Genomic DNA, 26,017 nt, shown 5'->3' on the forward strand with positions numbered 1-26,017 from the left:
TACGAACATGCCCATGTCTTCCCCCATCATCAAAAACCTTCATTTGATTAGACCACTCCCACTAGCTATATACAAGCTATAAAAATTATCTCTCTTTTTATGGCTAAACTTCTTAAGAAAGTCATCTACAATCATATCTCTACTTCCATTCCTCTCATTCTCTTCCAAAACCTCTGCAATCACATTTCCAAGCTTATCATTCAAATGAAACTTATCTCTCCAAATTTACCAAAGATCTTTTACTTGCCAAACCTAATAGCCTCTTCTCAATTCTCATCTTTCTTCTACACCACCTTTTCTTCTACAATTTCTCATATCACCAATCACCCCAGGACATCCTGGTTCTTTTCCTGTGTGTCTGAACATTCCTCAGTCTCCTTTGTTGTATCATTCAAGTCATGCCCACTAACCACAGATGTTCGCTGAACTATTGTCCTGAGCCCTATTTTCTTCTCCCTCTATACTATCTTGCTTGGTGATATCATCAGCTCCCATGGATTCAATTACCAGATTTTTCCAGCCCTAACCTGACCTCCAATCTCACGCCACCAGCTACCTATTGTATATCTCAAACTACACGTCCCATTGGCATCTCAACACGTCCAGAACAGAACTCATCATCTTTCCCCCAAAACCTCCCCTCTACCAAACTTTCCTATTACTGTTGAGAGCACCATCATACTCCTAGTCACCCAAACTAGAAAACTAGGTGTACTCCTCAACTCACTTTTACTCATCCCATATATCCACTCTGTTGCCTAGTCTTACAGTTTCTACCTTCACAAACTCTCTCATATACATCCCCTTCCCTACATTTACAAAGCCACCACCCTTGTGCAGGCCCTCTTCACTTCACACCGGGACTATAGCAATAGCCTACTAGTTGTTCTCCTTGCTTTCAAATCTCTTCCTGCTCAATCCATTCTGCCAAATTGCTCTTTCTAAAGAATAGGTAAGACCATGCCACCCCTCTATTCAATGAACTCCAATAACTCCAAAAAAAAATTATATTTATATATATATATATATATATATATATATATATATATATATATATATAAATAATCCTCTGTTTGGTTTTTGAAGCCCTTCAAAACCTGGTTCCATCCTATCTTTTCAGCCTTCTTATACTTTGTCTTCCACGTACTCTGAGATCCAGTGACACTGGCCTTCTTGATGTTTCTCAAACACACTATTTCCTGACTCCTTACCTTTTCAAAGTCCATCTTCCATGCCTGAGATGTTCCTGCTCCTCACCTTCACTTCCTTCCTTCAAGACTTAGCTCAAATACTATCCTCTTCCAAAAGGCCTTTCTCAATGCCAGCTCTCACCTATCTCCTTCCCTCCTCCCATCCCCTCTCTCTGCTAGTGCCTCCCCTCTGAGATTATCTCCCACTAACACTATATATCTTATATGTACTCAGTTGTTTACAGCTGTCTACCGTATTAGAATGTGAACTCTTTGACAGCAGGGACTGTATTTTTGCCTTTCTTTGTATCCCAACTCTTAGCACAGTAACTGGCACATACTAAGTAAGCTCTTAAACATTTGTTGATGTTAGTGATGATGAAATAAAGTGCCATTCCAGGTGCAGCGAATTGGGGATGAGAGAGAAGAGAAAATCAAGAAAGGCTTTGTGGAAGAAGTGGCCTTTGCATTGCAATTTAAAGTATGAGTAGGAATCCCATATATAAAGAGAAGAATGGAAGACATTTTGGAAAAAAGAACACTGAACAAAAGGACAGAGGTTAGAGAGTACAGGATGTGGCCAGAGGGTAGAGTATTTCCAACTGGTTTGAATGTATGATATGTTCACATGGAAGGGAGAAATTATGAGGAGCATACTGATCTAGAAATGAAAGGGATCTCAGAAGTTATCTAGTTTGACCCTCCCCTACTCCATTTTATAGCTGAGAAAAGTGAGGTTCAATGAGGTAAAAAAATCACTTGTTCCAGATAACACAGGTAGCAAACATAAGAGGTGAGATTTGAACCAAAGTCTGACTCCTAGGCTAGTGCTCTACTGACTGTTGTACCATGAATGCCCTGGTGCCATATAGCAGCACATCATAAAATCAAAAGATCACTGGACTTTAAATGCCAAGCAAAGGAATGTGAAAATTAATGCAAAGACACCGGAGGACTACTTAAGATTTTGAGAAATGAAAATTCTATGAATAAGGAAGATTAGTCTGATATCAATATAAAGGATGGAGTGAGGGGAAAAAAAAGAGACAGGAAGAGCTGTTGGAAGCTATTGCTAGAGTATCAAGGTGGTGGCAATAAGTAGGATGGGCAAGAGGAGGCAAGACTCTAACCAAAACTGATACTTATGAGAGGTAAGAAAGAAGAAACAGCCCAAGACAATACAAGGTTTTAAATGTAAGAAACCAAGTACATGGTGATATCACTCACAGAAATAATGAGGACAGGTGGAAGAGAGAGAAACATCACATTAACTTTGGACCTGGTGTGTTACTGACACTTCCAAACAGATTATGTCCTATCGACATAGGAGATAAGGATCTGGAGCTCAGAAGGACTAGAGATAGAGTTCTGTAGTCATTAACGTATAAGTGAGAGATAAATCCATCAAACCTATTCTTTATTAAAAAAAAAAAAGATTAAAATTTGTTTTGTCATATAAACAAAAGTGTGTGTGAGTGTGTGTGTGTGTGTGTGTGTGTGTGTGTGTAAAATAGCAGTCTCCCTATTCATGTGGGACACATGGGAAAAAAAATCTATGAACATCGCGTTGTCCCCTTATCTTCAAGCAGAAACAAGTTAGAAACATAAAAAACTGAGAACTTCTAGAATTCCTAGAGCTGACTCAGAAGGTCTTCAAGATGTAATTTCTTAATTGGCCCATTTATTCTTCCTTTAGCACTCCTCTTACCACTTTCTCCCAGTGAGTCAAATAGGAGACTGAGAAGAGGAAAGAGAAAAGGGGGCTTCCATTAATCTGTGTAGCTACGGGCCAAAAAGTATCTACCTTGTCCATATCCCTTCATCCTCCCTCTTACCCCACCCAAAAAAAAAAAAAAGTTGTGGGTTCAGGGTAAAAGGAGTTTTCCTCTCTGTGTAGCCATAACGAATTGTGGGAAGGAGTTAACAGAACCAAACTGAAGCTTGGGGTTTGGGGGAGTAGGAAGAAGGAAAAGAAAGCATCTGATCTCCTCGTTAGTGGTGAGAGTGGGGAGCTACACAGCATGACTTTTGGGAAACTTTTCATACATTTTGCTCTTCTAAGCATGTTTTAAGGAAGTAAAATTTAATATCATGATTCAAGAACACCAGTATAAAGCCTGTTTAAAACAAAACATTCTAATCCATTTAACCTTTGACTTGGAGCAAAAGAATTTTCAATTTATTCCTCTATAGAAAAGCAGCATTCCCTATGGTTTATAATCAAATGTATATTTCCTTCTTTAAAAAGCTAATTAGATATTAAAATATTTGATTTACCTAATCTGAAAGCAGATGTATTATCTTGAATAATACTGAAAAGTCCTACCTTTTCTTTGCAGCTGGAAAGCATGCTAATAATGCTAAGACAAACTGATTGCACTGAGAGCGCTGGGGACCAATCTTCTGTTAGAATGGATAAACAGATATGACCATTGCTATAAACATGAGGATGTACAGGAATATTGTCACCAGTAAACATGACCTAAGAAAGAATAAAATTCCATTAACACTTATGATTCTAAAGGACACCAAAATCTAAATCAAATTCTCCATTTATGCCAAGAAATATTGACTTATAACATAATGTCAAGTAACAGACTTTAAACCTTTCAGTAAGGCAGTGCCAATTTAGGTATAACAACCATACAAAATAGAACACACAAATAATCTGATCTATGCTTTTTATAACATACTGTTTTCAAAACCCTCTTGAGTATTATCATAAGGGACAGGGATTGGACTTGTAGCTTCATTAGCACAGGTAACTTCCTGATGACAATTGCCTTTACCAATACAAACTGGCACCTTTCTGCCAACTTACAGTCTGAGAAAGTTACCAAGAGCACTGAAAAGTTATTTGACTTATCCAGGGTCACAAAGACATTATGTGACAGAGGCAGGACTTGAATGTAGGTCTCCCTGGCTTCCAGGCTAGCTCTCTATCCACTATGTCATAATACTGCTATTTTTTAAATTTATCTAAAAATAGTTTTTCCTTTAATGACAACTTCCTATGAGAATTTTTCAAATTCTACTCATTACTCTCTATACTAAGTGGAATTCACTTGAATTCCAAATGAAAATTCGTTTGAGAACAGTACCCTTATTCTCCCTATCTTTGCACCCACTTCTTTTTCCCTCACATACCTACTCAGAAAGACAAAGTGGTTTTTATTAAATCAGCAAGTATCTATGTGGCTAGAATTTATAAGAAACAGGCTGAAAAAATAAAAGCAGGGACTACACCAAACTTTTAAATAGTGTTTTTGACTTCTGTGTTTGGTCACATCTCTCAAATGTTAACTTTTCTTTGAGGTCCTGTCTTTTTCTTAAGCTTTTCTTCTATTCTAATTCCTTAACCTCCAAACACTTGACACTTACTAGCTGTGTGACCCTGGGCAAGTCACTTAACCCCAACTGCCTAAGCAAAAAAAAAAAAAAGTTAAGTAATTCCTTAACCTTTCTTCCTCTCTGCCCCTCACATCTCTTCAACCCTTTTTTTCTTTCTTTTCAACTTGACTAGTTTTATCATTTTATAATAGGAATTTTTATTAGTTTGCATTATGGAATTAGTAGGAACAATGACATTTTCCCCTTAATTAAGCTGTAAGGAAAGTAATGGGATAATTGATGATAATCATAAATAGCAAAGGATTTAGAGCAAGAAAAATCCTTAGAAATCATCTTAGAAATCAGCACCCTCATTTAAGATGAAACTCAGGCTCAGAGAAGTTCAAGGACCCCTCCCAAAAACCAGGATCTGAAGCCAAATTAGAAATCTAATTTCTAAATCCAAGGCTCCTTTCACTACACCATACTCAATATAGCTAAAATAACACATCTGAAATGTAAAATAGTAGAAAACAACAGGTACAATACTTAAAATTAAACAAGGACAAGCAACATTAAGATGCTGGTACTTTGCAAGAAATGGTCCTAACTGAGCCTCAGTTTCCTCATTTATAAAATGAGGGAATTAGACCAGATGACCTCTGAGATCCAAGCTCCAACTCTATGATACTATGAAATATTATTAGGGAATGAACATTTTTATTATTAAATAGAACTTCACATTTATATAGTGCTTAAAGATCTGCAAGTACTTTCATAACATATTATCATGCCCATTTTAGATGAGAAAACAGGTTCACTAGTTAAGTGACACACCTATATGATCACAGAGTTTATGTCTCAGACAGGATTCAAACTCAAGTCTTCTAAGTTCAAAATACTTTCCACTATATCCTAAAAAGGATTTTCAAGGCTTTATTTAGGTGACTGATGACACAAATGCTTCATGAAGTCTAATTTCAATTTTTAACTTAATAGTATTTCTTTTTCTTGGCATACCTATTACAACTTGTACATCAACCACCATAATTAAATTTCTTGGCTTACAAATGGAACCAATTTACTAGAGATTACTTATTGAATAGAAATTGGGAAGTGAGAAGAGAATTAATAGCAGCTCACATTTATATCTGTAAACCATAAAATGATTTCAAATGAGATAACTGAATTAGAGTTAAGTTTAGGGTCACACAACTAATAACTATCAGAGCTGGAAATCAAACCCAGAAATGATTCGAAATCCTGTATTTTTTCCATTAATCCAACACTTTGATCAGAGGGTGATCATATTTCACCATATAGGTACCACACTTAGTTTGGACATACAGTCAGTTTGCCTCACTGCAGTTCAGAACCCCCAAGAACAAGTGACACACCAGCTTCAGTCTCAAAAGTCATAGGGACGACAAGCATGCATCATCACACTCAAGACAGCTAGATTTAGGAGGAGGGGAAAAAAGGGAAATGCTGTGCCTAAGAGGGATAATGTAAAAAGTCCTATACTTGGAGTCAAAAGGGGCTCAAATCCTACCCCAGATATTTAACCCATGAACATGGACAAATCACTTAACCTTTCTGTGTCTTAGTTTCCTCAACAGAAAAATGGATATAACAATAGCTGTAGTTCTTACTTCACAGGACTGTATGAGGATCACATGAGATGATGTACGTAAAATGTTCTGCAAACCTTAAGTGCTACATATAAATAATCAACTATTATTAAAATATACTTGGAAAAAATTTTTTAACAGGATGTTATATTTCTGGCCATCTCAAACACATCAGCATTTGATAATAATGTCAAATACAGAAGACAAAAGAAAAGCACCTCTGGCTTCAAGGAAACATTACTCATCAATCCTATCACCAATAAAAACAGCTTAAGAAAGCTGAAAATTCAAAGTTTTATGCTGTACATACTTCTGGTCACTTTGCAGACCAGAAGGAAAAGACCGGCTTGATAACGGCTAAAAAAAAATTCAAGCCACTTGGCATATGAAAATCAAAAAGCATGAGAGAAGCAATGGGGAAAGGAGATGGGAGAGAAGGAAAAAAGTAAACAAATGGAATAAGAATGGTGAAACAGCAGAGCCAAACCACAAAAGTGGCTGTCAACTGTTAACAGAAAGGTAGCCACAAAAAAGGGACAAGAGAAACCAAATCTGAAATATGAAGGGGCACAAAGTCATTTAGGTCTCATTAAGCTTGGAAAGTAGCACCATACCTTTTTAAAGGCACTATTCGCAGGATATTTCTTTAGTTATGGCCTACCGAGTACTATTTAGATCTCAGCAAACTAAGGGCATCATTTTTTTCAGGTCATGCCAAGGGGAAAGGCATGCCAACACATATAGTTAAGCTGTCGGGTGAAATACTTAATAATGGCAAATGAAACCATAGAATAATGCAATTTATACACCTAATATTGACACAAGCAGAAACAAGCTACCAGGTATTATAGAAGCCATAATTTGATATGGATTCCAAAACCTCTAATAAAAACGTCATACTCTTCCCTGTAATTTAAGATATAAGATGACTAAATTTCTGAAAGCACAAATGTCTTATCCCAGTATCACAGTTAGAAGGGACCCCAGAGGGTAACTAGTCTAAACTCTATTTGAGTAGGAATCTCCTTAATAATACATCTCACTTACCCCCATGCCACTTCTAGGGACACCAAGCATTAGAAAAATGTCTACATCACCTAAATTTGTCTCCCTGAAACTTGCCGAGGGTAATCTTTAAGATATCTGAACATAATGGTCATGTCAACCTCAAAGTTCTCATCTCCAGGTTAAACACCTTTAGTCTTTTCAATTGACCATAACTGCCTTCTTCTGGACACTGTGATTTGCTAAAGTCCTTTCTAACACATTGCTCCAGACTAGGAAACAATCTGAGGACACAATCTGCTTAAACCTTTTCTTTGTTCTATTCTCTCCACTGAACTAATCCCAGAAATTTCAATTGTACAACCAATCTTCAAACTTAACAGATCTAAAAAACAAAAAAAAAAAAAAAAAAAAAAAAAAGGGGGCAGCAAGAGGGCGCAGGGGATAGACCACTGGACCTGGATTCAGGAAGACCTGAGTTCAAATCTGGCTTTAGATACTTGACACTCACTAGCTGTGTGACCCTGGGCAAGTCATTTAACCCCACTGCCTAGCAAAAAAAAAACCAAAAAACAAAAAAAAACCAAAAAAAACAAACAAAAATACTTAACAGCTCTTCATTCTGTTCTACAATGATGGAGGGTTCAGTGTATCTATTTCAGGAGCATGTAACTCTCTCTCAGTACTCTCAGGAAGGTCATTTCTTCAATACAATTACCTTTCATCAGCTTCCAAAAAGTTCTCCTACTAAGGACATGGCAGGTAAAGTGCCTCTTCCCTACAATGAACTGGGCTGTTGTCATCTTGAAAATGAAACCCATGTTCATGGCCAACTTCTTGTTCCTAATTATTACTCTTTAAAAAAATATTGGTAGACTGCTTTCAGGTATTTAGGAAAAAAAAGGAGCATTAGCGATTAATCAGTCCAACCCCCTCATTTTACATGGAAGAATTTTAGCCTAGAATGATTAATCATAGAATCTCAGAACTTTAAAGGTCCACAATGATCATATTTCTATATTGTTTTCAGATTATAGGATTCAGAGCCAGAATGACCCTTTAGATAACCTAGTCCAAGTTTATCATTTTGAACACGATGAAATATGTCCAGAGTGGAAGAAATTTCCCGAAGTATCTTTTACTCCACATCACACTAGAGACTTCAGAACCTCAGAGTAGGAATTAGAAGATTTATGTTCATATCACATGTGTTGATAATTATTATCTGTGTGGTCTTGAGTCAAAACTTTTTTATTATCCTTCATATAAGATATGAGTATCCCCTCTCATTTCCATTACATTCTAATGCCTTTATTTATTGTAAGGAAAAGTCAAAACAGTATAGGAATGGGAACTATTTATTATTACTACTCTTACACAGAAGTTACTACTAGAAATAATTACAGATTTGAAGTCAGAGGACCTGGGTTGAATCTTACACTACTGAAAGCATAAACAAAGCTGGAAGGACTGTCATTTTTGTCTTTGTACCACAGTACACTGCAGAGAGGTTTAATAGTCACTGAAGTGAATTGTATAACTTTAGGCACATCCCTTCTCCTCTCTAAGGCCCTGCTTTAAAAATGATGGGGCTGGCCTACATAAACACCAAACTGTATTCTAGTTCTGACAGTCTACATTCCAAAGGTTCTTTCCAGCTTTCAGAAAGACCAAAGGTGAACTGATTCTTCCAGTGTCACATAACTAAAAGTATCACAGCTGAGTCTCAAGCATAACACCTTTCCACTACCCCAGCAATCCCCTTAGAACCTCGATGAGTTGCTTCCATGTGGCCTTGTCATATCTCTGGAACTCACTTTCTTCATATAATAAAGGACTTAGAGCTGGGGGAAGACATGTCAACAAGCATTTATGAAGTGCTTACCATATGCCAGGTAGAGTGCTAAGCACTGGGATCAGTCTCTGCCTTCAAGCACCTCATATTCAAATAGGGAAAACAACACGTGAAAGTACAACCTATCCTATCCAAATCATCTTAATCTCTCTTAATACAATTTCCTTGTCTATAAAATGGGATAATACTTGTAATATCTATGACAGTTGCTGAAAGGAAAATGAATTGTAAACCTTGGAATGCTACAAAATAGCTGTCACAGTACATATTACCACCTCCTACCAGAACCTCAGCAAAAAAAAAAAAAAAAACCCACCCCCCAAAAAACCCATTATCTCCAATTATATGAATAACTGAATTATAAAGTCATGCATATCCCACTTTGCTCATAAGCAGGTACATTTTTAATGTCAGAGATGGTCCTTATTATACTTTGCAAAAAGGAAAGAAACTCATAAAACCAGTATCAATATCAAGAGATACCACACACCCTTTCAAATAATACATTCGACAAACATTTTGAAAATCTTATGTAGGAAGCTGTGCTTGGTGCTGGAAAGATACAAAGTTTATAAAAAACAGACAGGCACTACCCTCATGGAGGTTATACCTGAATAAGGAGACAAATACAGTTAACTACTGAATACAATACTGACATAGCATATTTAAGTTTATTGTTCCACAAAATGCCCAAAGAAGTATGAAAGAGGTAATTTCCAAACAGGGGAGAAGATGGAATTTGACAGGGGATGAGGGTTAGGGAAGGTGAGATAGTATACAACTTAATCAAAAGCACAGAGTGGAAAGAGTACTATTCAGAGGGCAGGTAACAGTCCCATCTGACTGAAGAGTAGAGAGATTAAGCTAAAAAGGAAAGCTAGAGACCTCTGAAGACCAGGAAAGAGAGCTGAAATTTTAATTCAAAGCCAATATATAGGCAGTGAGTATCTTTTCTCCCCCTCAAAGAATGGCATGAGTAAACATACGTTATTAAAGAAAACAGATCAAGAGGTATACACTACAGATAATAGTGTACTTAAATTTCTTAGCATAGCATTCATCAAAGACTCTGAGCCCTATTCTTATGGAAAAGACGGAGATATGACATGGACCAATAGACTCCACATTTTTTTGATTATGCACCTAATCATTTTAAATTACGTACATTATAAAGCTTACAAAAAAAAGAAATAAAAAATATGAAAAAAATCACCTAAAATTTGAAGTTAAGAGTCAATAGGGGCCTACTGGAGCTTAAAGAAGTATGGTGGCGATATGGCCAAATCTGAGTTTCAGGAAACGTCACTTTGGCAAATGCATGGAGGATAGATTTGGAGAAACTGGTGAAATGTAAGGAAGGGTGACTAGTTAGGAACCATTGCAAGAGATCAGGTAAGAGGTGTGAGGGCCTGAACTACGGTAGTGGTTGTGTGAATAGAGAGGAGAGATATATATACCAAAAATGCTGTGGAGAGAGAAATCACAACATTTGGCTGGCTAATTTGAAATAACCAAGTTGTGAATCTGGGTAACTAAGAAGGATGGAAGAGGCAGCTAGGTGCTCAGTACATAGAGCGCTGAGCCTGGAGTCAAAAAGACCTGAGTTAAAATCCAGCTTCAGACACTTACTGGCTGTGTGACCGTGGGGAAGTCACTTAACCTCTGCCGTAATCCAATGGAGAAGGAAACGGCAAGCCACTCCAGTATGTTTGCCAAGAAAACCCGATGGACAGTACCAGTGTGCAGTGGTCGACAGGTCATGAAGAGTCAGATACTACTGAACAACAAGAAGGATAATGGTGGGGCAGATAGGTGGTGCAGTGGATAGAGCACTAGCCCTGGAGTCAGGAGGATCTGTGTTCAAATCCAGCTTCAGACACTTACTAGCTATGTGATCCTGGGCAAGTTACTTAACCCCAAATGCCTTAAGAAGAAAAAATATGATGATGGTGATCTTGACAGGATGAAAATCACAATTCATGCTTGCTTGCTCAGCACCTGGACAACCCCCCTCTATCCCAATGAAAATGAAAAGAAAGTGGGGGGGGGAGTGAGGAGATGCTTGTCAGCAACAAATCAGATACTATACTGGAGCAAAGAGTTCTCGCACCTGCCATAGCAGAGGTGTGAGCTTCAGGACAGGGAGAAACTTTGCTTGTATGGCTGCTGCCATGTACCTGTGTGTACCTGGCTGGCCAGGTTATAATGGCCCTGATGGCCTGGGCATAGCCCCAGGAAGGTAGCAGTGGAAAGGAACAGAACACAACTATGCTGAGAGATAATAGATAAAGGGGGTATGCCTATATTTGAGAAGCCCATGATTGTCATGATTACATTTTACAAAATGGGTGGGTGGGATACAACTTATGTTCCACACTCTAACTGGGTGACCAGATATAAGACCACCAATTTAAGAAAGACTATATAGTTAAGTGGAGTTAGAAATGATTGATCAGTCAGACCCAAAGAACAGACACAGAATGACAGAACTAGAAAGGTTATCAGAGACCATCAAATTGAAACCTAAACAATTATCTTTTGCAGCATACCCCCGAAGTGATCAACCAAACCTTGCTTGAAGATGTCCAGTGAGGTCTATGGAGATAGTCCATTCTACTTTGTAATACCTTTAACTGTTAGGAAGGCTTTCCTTACAAAATTCAAAAATTCCTTACAAAACTCTAAACTTCTGTCCATTGCTCCTACCAACTTCTACCCTCCAGGGTCAAAGTCTTTTTCCTCTTCCAGACTGCAGCCCTTAAAATACCTGAAGATACCTATCATATCTCACCTTGCCCTCTAATTCTCTCTTCTTCAGACTAACCTTAAAACAATCTTCAAAAGGCATGAACTTGAAGCCCTTCACTTTCCCAGTGCTTTCCGCCAGGAGATTCTAGTATAACATCTTTTCTAAAATGGGATGCCATGAACTGAATATAATCTCAGATGTGCGTGGTCTGACTAAGACAAAGTCCAAAAAAAACCCAGTACCACCTTATTCCTGGGTACTCCATGTCCCTTAAAGCAGCACTAAGTTATCTTGGCTTTCATATCACCCTGTGATTTACTGTTGCCCCATAATGTGCACTCTCCGCCCCAAATAAAATGTCTAGCCATATCCTCACCATCTTTCTGAATATAAGTGAAGTGATTTTTTTCTTTAAACACAAGTGAAAGACTAATATTTAACTCTAAGTTACCAATGGTCTCTCGGTTGGTAAGTCTGACGGCTTTTCCTCAGCACTCGTCCTTTTTGTCCTCTCTATAGCATCTGAGAATTATAAGAGATGGCTCTCTGGGGGAGAAAAGATAGAGGGGGAAAATCTGGGCTATGTAACAAAAACAACAACAACAACAACAACTACAACAAAAAAACCAGCAACAGTAAGTTCTATGAAATAACACCTCTCACAACTTTACCAAGGACTGAAGCCTCACTCATCTCCATTCTCTCAACTTTGGAGGGCAAAACTGAGCCAACATTTGCCCTTCTTCACTATTGGTGTTCTGCTCCAGTTCTATGTAATCCTTCATAGATTACTGCTAATACATCAAATATACTGCTAATTCTCAGAACCTCAAGTTGTTCTTCTGCAACAGGTGACTTGGACCCAAGGATAGATAGGTATTTTCTTATACAATCTCTTTACTTATCTTGGGTATCAACTCACTACTAGCTTTGGTGGTTCTGTTCTTTGCAGTCTAGAGATCATTCTTCTTCATAAAGAAGACAGAAGCACAATAAAGAGTTGAGGAACTTCATCTTCTATCTATCACTTACCATCCCATCCATGCCAAGTAACTTTAATTCCATGCTTTATTAAAAACAAAAAACAAAACAAAAATACCCTCATCAAATAATTGTTATCCTTAGTCTTGCCATTCCCAGTTCCTTTCGAGCATTAGCACTCCTCAGACTCTTTCAAGCCATGCCATGCTTTTTTGTTCATCTCTGTCTTTTCTTCCATCCTCATCGTGTCTATAATTTTACATGTCTTCTTAAAATCTAAGTTGTTTGGCAAGTTCCCTGTGTATTTATATTGGTCTTTTTAGATAACCACCCCACTTCCTCACCCACTGGAATCGTTCTCTGTCTTTAGAATTTCATTCTTGAGTGTTTCCCATTCCTCCTGGGACAAACAAAAGATCAGACATTACCAGCTTTACTAGCTTTTCCTTTCTTCTCTATTACAAATTCTAAGATAAATGATCATTTTCCTTCAAGATTCCATCAATAACCACCTGGCTACCAGTTCATTCTCCTTCAAGAGGATCAAATTCTCCAGAAGATAATTCTCCCTTGTTGATCCCTCCACTTTTGGAAAGATTAAATTATCAAGAAAGTAAGAAAAGAAATAATTCATTTTCTGAACTGCTTTTGATGAAGCTCTAGCAGATATTTGGATACCTGAAGACCCCTCCATCATCTACATTAAAATGCCTTTGTGCTAGGCTTGAGATCTATTTCCTGAACCCCCTGATTTCTGCCATCCTTCAGTTCAGATGTGGTCGAGTATAATCATTCCACCATAAATTTTAACCCAAATTATTTGCATTATATTTCTTTCCTCTGCCTCAGTTTCCTGAACTCATCACATAACTATTATCAATATACCATGCTACTCTGCCCTATCTTTTCCCTCCCTACTTCCTCCCTCCCAATACCCCAAATACCCCCTTTTTGCCCTCTTTCAACAGACTAAGATGTATCTTTCCATAGCTAATTTCCAATTGTGTCTCATCCAAGTCTCAGTGAAACCAATGAGACCTAATTTATCTTTTTGACTTAGAATTTCTAGTTTATCTGGTTTGTCACTAATACTTTCTGTAAATTTATGTACAGGGCATCTGAAGCCAGGAATTATTACTAGATCCTTTCTTGGATTTTGAATACTGTGAAATGAGTATCTCTACTGGTATTCTTTTTACACTACATAGCTGCTCTTTAAACTGGCTACCTTAGTGAATATCCAGATCTTTTTTTTTACTCCCTATTCCCTTTAATTTTAAATTTAAAGACCTCTTCATTATACTTGCAAGATTCCTAGAAAATATTTTCTTACTAACCTCTGCTGGGTACCCTCCATTCTTGAACAGGATCTTTAAATTTCTATGTTTTTAGCTATAGTACAGAAATTCAAATCCCATACTCAAATATCTTAACTACCTGTTCACTTCTCAATTCAAAGTTTCTAAGCTGTATTTCCTGCCTTAGATTGAGAGTAGGGATGAAAATAGTTTCTGTTCTATGAGCTTCAGTGTGAGAGAAAGGCTTTTTTAATTTTTAGGAAAGTTTCTTAAGCTCCTCCTTGAAGGTCATGTGTTCGCATGTGAAATCACCAAATGTAAACAGTAACTAACTATCCAGTCTGAAAAGTTTTTGAAGGTTCCTATGTAACACGTTAAATATATGCCCAGGAAGGGGTGGTAAGAAGATCTCTATTATCATCAAGCAAACTGTAAACAGTTGCCTCAATTAGACTGCCAGCAAGGAGTCACTAACCTCTACTACTACTAATCTTTTCCCTTTGACCTTTCATTTTTCACCTCAGTGGCACATGTACATCCATATCATCATCACTCCTCACCTAATGACTAACTACTTCTTTCTCAGAATGTCCAACTTGGGAAGACCCTCATACCTGTTCTCTAACTCATGTGCAGTGGATCTTCTATTTGTCCCCCTTAAGGTCAAGATTCTTGCCTTCAAATTCTTTTCCTCCTTTGTTTTCATTATGAAACCTTTCTTCACAGTCAATTTGATCTTGAGTTGGATGAAGGGTTTTCATAGAGGGACCCAGGGTTCTGTGCTGGGACTAGTGCTAGTTAACATTTTAAACAGTGACTTGGATAAAGACATAGATATCATGCTTATCAAGTTTATAAATCCCAGCACTATGAGGGCTAACAACTAAATGACGGTCAATTTTAAAAGATCTTGTCCAGTTAGAACTGGAGCTGAATCTATGAAAATGAAATTTAACAGGGATAATTGCATAGTTTATGCTATGATTAAAAACATGAACTTCATAAGTTTAAGATGGAAACATAACTATACAATGGTTCATCTGAAAAAATATCTTTTAAAAGTTCTGTTTGTTTGTTTTAATTTGAAACATTGGTGGATGTAGCTGAACTGAGAAGTGAACAAATGGTTAAGATGATGATAAATGATAATGGGACTTAGATTCCTAGAGCACAGCTAACTTAAACATTTCTACATATAAAATAGATCAGAAAAAGGACTGTACATGAAACTGCAAATCTCTATCACTTTCAGCTTGCTTCTCCTTTATAATAAATTCAACATTAGCTTTCAAAGCTATCCTGCTTGTCTGTGTTTCTTTTAGGCATTTCCTTCATCTAGAGTTCTTTAATGTCCTGCAACTTCAATGAGTCAATGGTATATGTCAGACAAGAATAATAATATGAACTTAGGTTGCCTTAATAGAAGCAGAGTTTCTAGAACTATAGATGTGAAAGCCTTGCTGAACATTGTCTTGGTCCACTTCCTGCAATACTATGGTTCAATTCTAGACACGTGCACGAAGGATGTTGTAACCCTGAGCATATCAACAGAAGTGAAAGTGAAAAAGCCTCAAGTTCCTGACAATATAAACACTGGTGGAAGGACAGAAAGAGACCTAGAAGGGATATGATGGTGCATATGAATCTGAAGTGCCATCTCATGGGGAAATAATTAGACTCATTCTGCTTAGCCCCAAAGTGAAAAACTAGTAGCAAAAAAACAGAAGTAACAAAAATGAAAATTTATGTTTGAAGAAAATACTTCATAACAATGAGACACAGCCAAAATTACACTGGACTGCCTGAAGAGGCAGTGGATTTCCTTCCTCACTGAAGGTTTTCAAGCAAAGATAGCATGAACATTTGTTGTAGAGCGCTTGCTCTAGAGCAGACTCTTGTTCAAGAATGGATTGGATAAGATGGCCTTTGAAGTTCCTTTTGATTCTGAGATTATGTAATTTTATGATTCTGTGGAAATTTAGTCTGGCAGCCACACATATCCAGCATAAATTTGAGGGGACAAGGGAGGAGGAATAAGACCTATAAGGAAACCTGTAAGTTGAGGCAGAAGTTAACAAGGGCTTATCCTAGGACACTGGCAATGGAATGGAGGTAGGGGATTAAGATATGACAAAGAGAGGGTGTAGGTTATTGACTAAATAGAGATGAGGGAGAAAGAAAAGTCAGGTTACAAATATAGAAGTCTAGATAAATGGAGGTACCACAGATGGAATATGCAAAGTTAAGAGGGATAGAGGATCTATGAGGAAAGCTAAAGAGTTCTGTCATAGACATTATCACCATTATACATACATTGTTGAATTGTTTCAGTTGTGTCTGACTCTCCATGACCCTGTCCAGGGTTTTCTTTACTGCAGAGGTTTGCCATTTCCTTCTCCAGTTCATTTCACACGTGAGGAAACAAACAGGGTTAAATGACGTGCCCAGGGTCACATAGCTAATAAGTATCTGAGAATGGATTTTAACTTAGGTTCTCCTAATCCCAGGCCCAGCACTCTATCCACTGCACCATCTAGCCACCCATAACCTGAGTCTAAATGCCTAATCACCGGACTCTTACTTCCTTATGAATACCCCAGATGTTTTAAGACTGAAATTCCTGTGTTCCATTCATATGCTCTTCCCCCTCCTGAGAGTTCATCAATAATTTACTGTAACCTAGTAAAGGGACTAGACTGCTAGAGAGAGTCGGGAAGACCTGACCAGACATTTTCTAGCTGTGACCCTAGGCGAGTCACTTAACATCTCCAAGTCTTTGCTTCCTCAACCATAAAATGAGGGGGCTGGACTTGACAGCCTCTAAGATTACTCACAGCTCTTAAGCTACGATTCTATGACCTATCAAGGCGCTAACGTGCTTGAGGCAGCAGAGCCTTCGGGGTCACTCATGATGGGTGAATTCTTCAAGCTGCTGACCATATGATTACCATGCTGCAAAAGCAGAACAGAAAACCAGGCAGAGTGATAGCACATGGGAGAAAGCACATGACTGAGATCCAGATCTTAATACATGGAAGTCTTACAGCAGACGGGTAGAAAAAGAAAAGGCAAGAGAGTCGATTTTAGGTATGTAAGCATTTCTGACAAGTCACAGCCTTGATTAAACCACTGAAAGGAAAAATCTGAAAGAAGGCTAATGATGACATAGAAACTGAGGATTTGTTTCATAATTACGTTAGAGGCCTGTCTTCCTTGCAAATACAAGTTTTAAGGAAAGGCATTTTACATCCTGTATGGTACGCACATTAGGAGAAACTATGATTAGAGAATACATTCTTATATTTGGTCAAAAATTAAATGAAAAGGCAGAAAGATTATAGAACACAACTGACTGAGTCCAATACGATTTTCTCATTGGTGGATTTGTCATGACCAAAAGACATTAGTACATTTTTATCAATGACTTGAAGATAGATATGGCAAGTTAATCCAATCTGCAAATGACAAAACTGGGGTGACAGCTATTATCAGATAACGGAATCAATAACCATTAGGAAAGAGAAATAACACCTTGCCTCTTAAATATTTCTATGAATATGAGCACTCCCTTCAATGATACTGATCACAATCCATTCATGACCTCTCATCCTAGGAAATACATATCTATGTCCTCCTGTACACCATCCTCAGGGACTTCAACCAATGTACGAGGGGTACTTCCTTTAGTTTTCTTGACATTGCATGGATACTGAATGGAGCACACAGGCTGTTTACTAGTTATTCTATGCTCTTGCCAAATAATTGTCCACCCTGTTGTCTGGAAATATATCTTCTTTACACTGCTTCTCTGGTGCAGTTTTGAATGAGCACAACCACTATGCATTGTTCAATTGGCTTTTGGAGAATCCTCTACTTTAATTCTTCTGAGACTGATATTCCATGATTTGTATTAGTATTAACAAGATACACTTTTGTTAGTGAGAAGGCCGGGATTATTAAAATCAACCTCTGCCTAGTTTTCCAAAGGCAATTCAGCTTGCCATTTCCTGCTCAATTTTAGTCCCAGTTTATTACCATGTGGGGAGAGAAGGGGGGAGAGGGAAGGAAAGGGAGATAGGAAGGGAGAAAAGGAGAGGGGAGAAGGGAAGGAGAAGGGGGTAGGGAAAGAAGAGGGAGGAGAAGAAAGAGGAGAGAAGGGAAGGAGAAGGGGATGGAAAGAGGAGAGAAGGGAAGGAGTAGGGGAAAGAGGGCAAAGGAGAGGAGGGAGAGAGAGAAAAGGAGAGGGAGATGGAGGGAAAGGGAGAGAGGGGGACAGAGAGAGAGAAAGCCATAACACATAACTAATAAGAATTTAGAAAGAATAAAGGCAAAAGATGTTTTTATGGAATTGCATGATAGGAAGAAAAGATGAATAAGAGCCTAAATGGTCCACTGGCATACCTTCATGACGTCAAAAGAAAGTGAGGAAGGTCTCCAGCATGTCTAATAGTTTCCCCCTTTTCTCTTCCTCTCCTCCTCCGCGCCCTCTCCTCCCCCACCCCCCCGCCCAACCTCACTGTGGTGAACTTATGGAAGGAAAATGACAAGAAGGGCAGAGATGGATAGAAATTGTGATGTGCATTCCTGGAGGGAACTACCACGTTAATAAGATTTTAAAAAGGGGCAGCTAGGTGGCACAGTGGATAGAGCACCAGCCCTGAAGTCAGGAGGACCTGAATTCAAATCCGGCCTCAGACCAAACACTTGTCACTAACTAGCTGTGTGACCCTGGGCAAGTCACTTAACCCCAATTGCCTTTAAAAAGAAAAAATCAAAGATCCATTTGAGGACTGAATCTAGTCAACAGCAGTTTTCAACCATTTTAAAATTCTTACTTAGGAGGTCCTGAAATGTTCCAGGGCTTAATGAAATTAGCATAATGTCAAATATAAATAAGAGTACCAGGAGTTTCTCACCCTTTATAGGAACTCTCTCTTGATTCATGCTTGTTCTGGACATCTTACAACACTTTTGGCAAGCACAGATTTTTCCTGATTATACCACACTTGATAGTAATAGAAGCATCCTGGTATAATGGATAGAGAACTGGTCTTGGAATCAAGAAAACAAATACTAAGTATAACAGTACTAATTATGAGAAGGCTGTATCAGACATGAACAGCAGTATAAAAATTGATTTAGTGCTATTAAGTCCACCTCAGATATATTCTGTCAGTATGACCACCAAGAAATCGCTTAACCACTCAATGTCCTAGGTAATTACCTTAAAATCTATAAAGTACAGAGAAAGTGCTAACTTGCACTGGCAGAGGATGTTTCCTAATCCAGAAGTTCCCTCTATACCAATGAAATTAAAATTTTAATCTCTATCTCTATCTCTTGATATTAATAATCAGAGGATCAAACAAACATGGTGTTATTTTAACTTTCAAGGAATTTTATATGATCTGACATATGCATGATGATATTCATTTTTATTCTTGCTTGACACTGATTTTGATTTCTGTCCTAAAAAGCAAATTGTACATAATTAATTTGAAAGTGACTTACCTTGGTAACTGTTTTCTGTTAAAATAAAATCAGCAGTATTATTTGTCATGTCATGTGCTTGTCACAAAACCAGTGCCTTCTAATTTTATATAAGTATTCATGATGTAAATGTGAGGCTTCTGTATATTCTTTGAACCTTTTCTTGACCTCTCTTGCTTCTTACTCCTGAACTGTATTTGCCACATTTTTTCTGGCCATAGTATATTTAACATATCATCCCCTATATCTACTTTTGAACTGACATCATTGAGTATCAAAATATACACTGATATAATTTGGAATGTTTTATCAAGTTTTGTAGAATTTCTCTACTTCCTCATCCACACCAACAGTAGTCACATAAGTTACAAATATTTTCATGGTATTCTTATTGAAAATTTTATCATGATCCCTGGAATACATAATGGTATTTCCTGCTGCCCTTGTACACATGATAAAACCAGCTCCTCAACCTCCTTTATTTGTCTCTCCAAGGAGAGCATATGTGTAAAGTAACTTCTGTCTCATTTCATTTCATAAGCATCTCAAGATTAATATAATTTGTATTTACCAGTACAAGTACATTCATATAAGAAGGATTTAATATTTAAATGAAGCTAACTACAACCCAATGCAATGTGACAGAATTAAATATGTAATCCCATGTTCGGGTTCCAAAAATCAGCTGTAAGAGTGCAGGATTGGGAAGGAGGTAGGGGAAGACAGAGCTAAATAATTTAAATGAAAAATTACAGTCTCAGCAGACTGAAAGTTCAACGTAAGGCAGAATGATATGGCAAACAAAAAAGTTAGAGATCTTAGGCTGCAGAAACAGAAGCAGTATCTAGAACACAGGAAGTTATAAATGACTACCTATATCAAGCCAGAACATATCTGAATACTATGATCAGTCTGGGATGTGATATTTTAGAAAGCACACTGATAAGCTAAGATTCATGCTGAGCAGCATTAGGGAACTCTGAAACCATGCCACAAGAGCATCAGTTGGAGGCACTGGGGGATGTTTAATCTAGAGAATTCTAGAGGATAGGAGGGAAGACATACTAGCTATCTTTAGGTATTTTAAGAATTGTCATGCTGAAAACAGAGATTTTAGACTGTTTCTGCCTGGCCCTGAACAAAAGATACAAAGTGCAGAAAAACAGATTTAAATTAGATGTAAAGAAAAACTTGCTAGCAAAACTATCCAAAAGTGGGATTGACTTGAGAGGTAGTGAGTTTCCCCCCATAACTAGAGATCTTAAAGAAGCAGCTTCATGGCCACCTGCCTTCCAGCGATTCCAGCTCATTAATTCAGCCTATAACACTAGAGTAATATTTAGAATATTATAGAACAGATTTAATGAGATGGTTTACTCTTCATCTAAGTTTCACAAAGAACTTTCAAAACATATGACAATGCTGTACAAGCAATTTTCAAAGTTACGTGTACGGAATTCTGTCGAGTCAAACTGCAAGGGAGATTTAGATAAAACCGTAGCCTGTCATACCCTCAAAAGTGTCATCTTCTGACAACAAATTTGTAGCCATTGTACCAAGCATCCCCAAGACAGCTTAACACAAATTTTTTAAATGGTGAAGAATACTTTATACCCTCCAAATATCAGGAGTGAGATGAAATTACAGGCAAGACATTAAAGAGGAGGTACCAATGGGCCAAAGTGATAATGATACCTAACTGAATGTTCTGAACGCTTCCAACAAGTCAAGACACTGCCAGCAACAGTGACTTCTTTATGGAGGAAGAAAAAAATTGTAAGCTAGCCACTTCGACTTTTTTTAATCCTATTTTATTTTTAACCCAAAGTTAAATTTTACTGCTCTGGATGTTACATAGCAGTCTATTTTTCACTTATGAGAAATCTAGGGGCAGCTAGATGGCTCAGTGGATAGAGCACTGGCCCTGAAGTCAGGAAGACCTGAGTTCAAATACAGCCTCAGACCAAACACTTGACACTTACTAGCTGTGTGACCTTGGGCAAGTCACTTAACCCCAATTGCCTAAAAAAAAAAAAAGAAATCTAAAAGGCAAAATCTGGCTGACATTAGGGACTATCAAGCCATCTTCATGACAAATCTTAGAGTCTCTGTTTATCTGGAGCTATGAGCTACACCGTCTAACATTTATACTTATAATGCAGTACAACAATATACCAAGTATCTATGACTGTCAGTTTGTGTGAATGGCCTTTATTGATATAGACTACACCCTATCTATATAACATAATAGAAAGGTCTTAGAGAGTTTCCAGAGGCCAAGAAAGATTAAATGACTTGTTCATGATCACGAAGTGGGTGAGCATCAAAGAGGGGTTGTCTTTTTTACCTCAGTCTAATGCTACTTTGTTTTGAAAAACAAATAACCAATGGAAAGAGCACTGGCCCTGGAGTCAGGAAGACCTAAGTTCAAATCCAGTCTCAGACCAGATATTTGACACTTACTAGCTATGGGACCCTGGGCAAGTCACTTAACCCCAATTGCCCTCACCAAAAAAAAAAGAAAGAAAAACAAAAACCAAATTGCAGAAAAACAAACAGATTGTTAGTAAGAGTTTAAGAGTCTATCTCCTTTGGAAAAGGATTTATATGTACAAAAATATTTATACCAGCTCCTTTCTGGGGGTAAAGAATTAGAAGTTGAGAGGATATTCATCAACTGGGGAATGGCTAAGCAAGTTGTGGTATGTGGTTATGATGGAATACTATTGTACTATAAGAAATGATGAGCAGGATGCTCTCAGCAAAACCTGGAAAGACCTGCATGGGCTGATGTAAAGGGAAATGTACTATGTACAAAACAACAGGGGAGCGGAGCCAAGATGGCAGAGGGAAAGCTGTGACTTGCTAGAGCTCTCCCCCAAACCCCTCCAAATACCTACAAAAAATGGCTCTAAACAAATTCTAAAGCAGCAGAACCCACAAAAAACAGAGTAAAACAAATTTCCAGCCCAAGACAACCTGGATGGCTGATCAGAAAGATATATCGCGCTGGGCTGGGAAAGGAGCGCAGTTCAGCATGGGCGCGCAGGCTGCAGCAACCCTGGAGCAGACCTCAGAGGACTGAATCACAGGCAGCTGTGGCGGTTTCCAGACTTCTCAACCCACCAACGCCAAAGACAACTTAGAAGGTCAGTGGGAAAAAGTCTGTTACTGCAGGGAGAGAAGAAGCTAGATCTCAGCCACCCCGAGGGCAGCGGCTGGCTTCTGAGCTTCCAGCCCACAGACTGAGGGGGAATCGAGTGGTTGATCAGAGGGGGATTGCAAGGATCTCTTTGCCAGGGCTGAGGCAGGAATCTCTTGCTTTACCGGTGCTTGGATCTGGGTCACAGTTCTGAGGGGCGGTCCTGGGGCAAGGAGGAGCACTGCAGTGGTGGAGCTTGTTGTGGCAGTGGAGAGGAAACACCTTGCCCCTTAATAGCACCTTAGAAGAACTGACACTTTTCAGGTCCCTAGAAGTATCTCTGAAAACAGCTGTACAAACCCCAAAGCTTGGGACAGTACATTCTTCACATTGGAAACAGACTCTTACCTTAACAAAGAATTTAAAACTCGAGTAATTGGTTGGGATCATGAGCAAGCAGTGCAAAAAGAGTCAGACTATATTATCTTACTTTGGTGACAAAGAAGATCAAAACATACAACCAGAAGAGGAAAACAAAGTCAAAGCTCCTACATCCAAAATTTCCAAGAAAAATATGAATCGGTCCCAGGCCTTGGAAAAGCTCAAAAGGGATTTTGAGAAGCAAGTAAGAGAAGCAGAGGAAAAACTGGGAAGAGAAATGAGAATGATGCAAGAAAATCATGAAAAGCAAGTTAACAGCTTGCTAAAGGAGACCCAAAAAAATACTGAAGAAAATAACACCTTAAAAATAGCCTAACCCAAATGGCAAAAGAGGTACAAAAAGCCACTGAAGAAAAGAATGCCCTAAAAAGCAAAATTGGACAAATGGAAAAGGAAGTCCAAAAGATTACTGAAGAAAATACTTCCTCAAAAATTAGAATAGAGCAACTGGAAGCTAGTGACTTTATGAGAAATCAAGACACTGTAAAACAAATCCAAAAGAATGAAAAATTAGAAAACAATGTGAAATATCTCACTGGAAAAACAACTGACCTGGAAAATAGATCCAGGAGAGAGAATTTAAAAATTATTGGACTATCTGAAAGCCATGATCAAAAAAAGAGCCTAGACATCATCTTTCAAGAAATTATCCAGGAAAACTGCCCTGATATTTTAGAACCAGAGGGCAAAATAGAAATGGAAAGAATCTACCGATCTCCTCCTGAAAGAGATCCCCAAAGTTAAACTCCTAGGAATATTGTAGCCAAATTCCAGAGTTCCCAGGTCAAGGAGAAAATATTACAAGCAGCCAGAAAGAAACAATTCAAGTATTGTGGAAACACAATCAGGATAACACAAGATTTAGCAGCTTCTACATTAAGGGACTGCAGGGCAAGGAATATAATATTCCGGAGGGCAAAGGAGATAGGGTTACAACCAAGAATCACCTACCCAGCAAAACTGAGTATAATTCTTCAGGGGAAAAAATGGTCATTCAGTGAAATAGAGGACTTTCAAGCATTCTTGATGAAAAGAACAGAGCTGAATAGAAAATCTGACTTTCCAATACAAAATAACAGCAATATTGTAAGATGATCAGCTGTGAATGACTTGGCTACTCTCAGCAATACAATGATCCAAGACAACTTATGATTTATGAAGGACTTATGAAAAATGTTATCCATCCCCAGAGAAAGAACTGATGATGTCTGAATATAGGTTGAAGCATACTTTTTTTTTTTTACTTTATTTTTGAGGGTTTTTTTTCCTTGTCTATGGTTTCTTTCACAACATGACTATTTTGGATATGTTTTGCATTACTACACATGTATAACCTATAATGAATTGCTTGCCTTCTCAGTGAGGTAGAGACAGAGGAAAGGAGAGAATCTGGAACTCATAAAAACAAATATTAAAAATTATTTTTATATGTAACTGGGGGAAAATAAATAAATAAATAGATGCTTAAAAAAAAAAGAGAGAGACTATTTCCTTTGACTAGAATGCAGGAGCTTTAATGTATAGACCTATAGCATTTATTTTGGCTGCCCATAGGCTCTTTTTTTGCCCCACATTTTGTATTCTTTGCTATTTGTAGATGAAACCTTAATGGTCACTAGACCTTTGGAATATAAACACTACGTTCAATAACTGAGTCTTGATCAGTTTAAGTCACTAAATTATAATTGGTGAAAAGGTATATATAAAAGTATACATATATGAAATGTTATGTGTCCCTGATCTTGTAAGGCACAAAAGCCTACACAATGATATCACAGTACTTTAATCATCATCAACAGCAGAAGCAAAAACCTCAATCTTCATCAAAGGACAGTTCTAGTCAGTCAAAAGCAAGATTACCTCTCACTAAAAAATCTAACATTTCAAAGGAATCTATCTCACAGGCTCAGGCCAGAGTTTCATTTCTTTTAATCCTAGACTCCATAAAAAAAATTGTGTCTAAAATAACTAAAAGGTATAGAAAGCAACAATGGGTGTGGGGACTTAGATACAAAGGAGAGGTAAAAGAGAATGATTTTAGTAGATCCTATAAACTAAAATGGTGACAAGCTGTTTTGTGACTACAGATGAGGAACAAAGCCATTTTTTTATTAATTTATTTTGATTTATCAACAATCACTTTCATAAGCTTTTGAGTTTTAAATTTTTCTCCCCCTCTCCTTCCACCTCCCACCCAAGATGGCACGCAATCTGATATAGGCTACACATACACATTCCTATTAAACATATTTTCACATTAGTGATGTTGTAAGGAAGAATTAGAACCAATAGGAGGAATCACAAGAAAGAGGAAATAAAACAAAACAGAATAGAAAAAAATAGCAAATAGTATGCTTCAATCTGCATTCAAACTCCATTGTTCTTTCTTTGGATGTGGATAGCATTTTCCATCACGAGACTTTTGGAGACGTCTTAGATCCTCGTATTGCTGAGAAGGGTTAAGTCTATCAATACTAGTCATCGTACAACGTGGCTGTTACTGTGCACAACGTTCTCTTGATTCTGCTCACTTCACTCAGCATCAGACCATACAAGACTTTCCAGGTTTTTCTGAAGTCTGCCTGCTCTTCATTTCTTATAGCACAATAGTATTCCATTACATTCACATACCACAACTTGCTCAGTCATTCCCCAGCTGACAAGCATCCTCTCAAATTACAATTCTCTGCTACCACAAAAAGAGTTGCTATGAATATTTTTGTACATGTGGGTCCTTTTCTCATTTGTATAATCTCTTTGGGATATAGCCCTAGAAGTGCTATTGCTAGGTCAAAGGGTATGCACATTCTTAAAGCCCTTTGGCATAGTTCCCAATTACTCTCCAAAATGGTTGAATCATTTCACCACCCCACCAACAATGCATTAGTGTTCCAATTTTCGCACA

General features: G+C 37.9%; 1 protein-coding gene across 1 annotated transcript in view; it reads right to left on the reverse strand.

Moving 5' to 3' along the window:
* LOC114054280 (ubiquitin-conjugating enzyme E2 W) overlaps positions 1–26,017 on the reverse strand; it is a 90,772-nt gene that overhangs the window by 21,489 nt on the left and 43,266 nt on the right. The window contains exon 4 of the mRNA XM_027877473.1: positions 3,517–3,672. Coding sequence (XP_027733274.1) covers positions 3,517–3,672 — 156 coding nt within the window. The remainder of the gene's footprint in view (positions 1–3,516; positions 3,673–26,017) is intronic.

This window comes from Vombatus ursinus, unplaced genomic scaffold, assembly GCF_900497805.2.
Source record: "Vombatus ursinus unplaced genomic scaffold, bare-nosed wombat genome assembly UNPS02014812.1, whole genome shotgun sequence".
In the NCBI taxonomy this organism is placed as follows: domain Eukaryota; kingdom Metazoa; phylum Chordata; class Mammalia; order Diprotodontia; family Vombatidae; genus Vombatus; species Vombatus ursinus.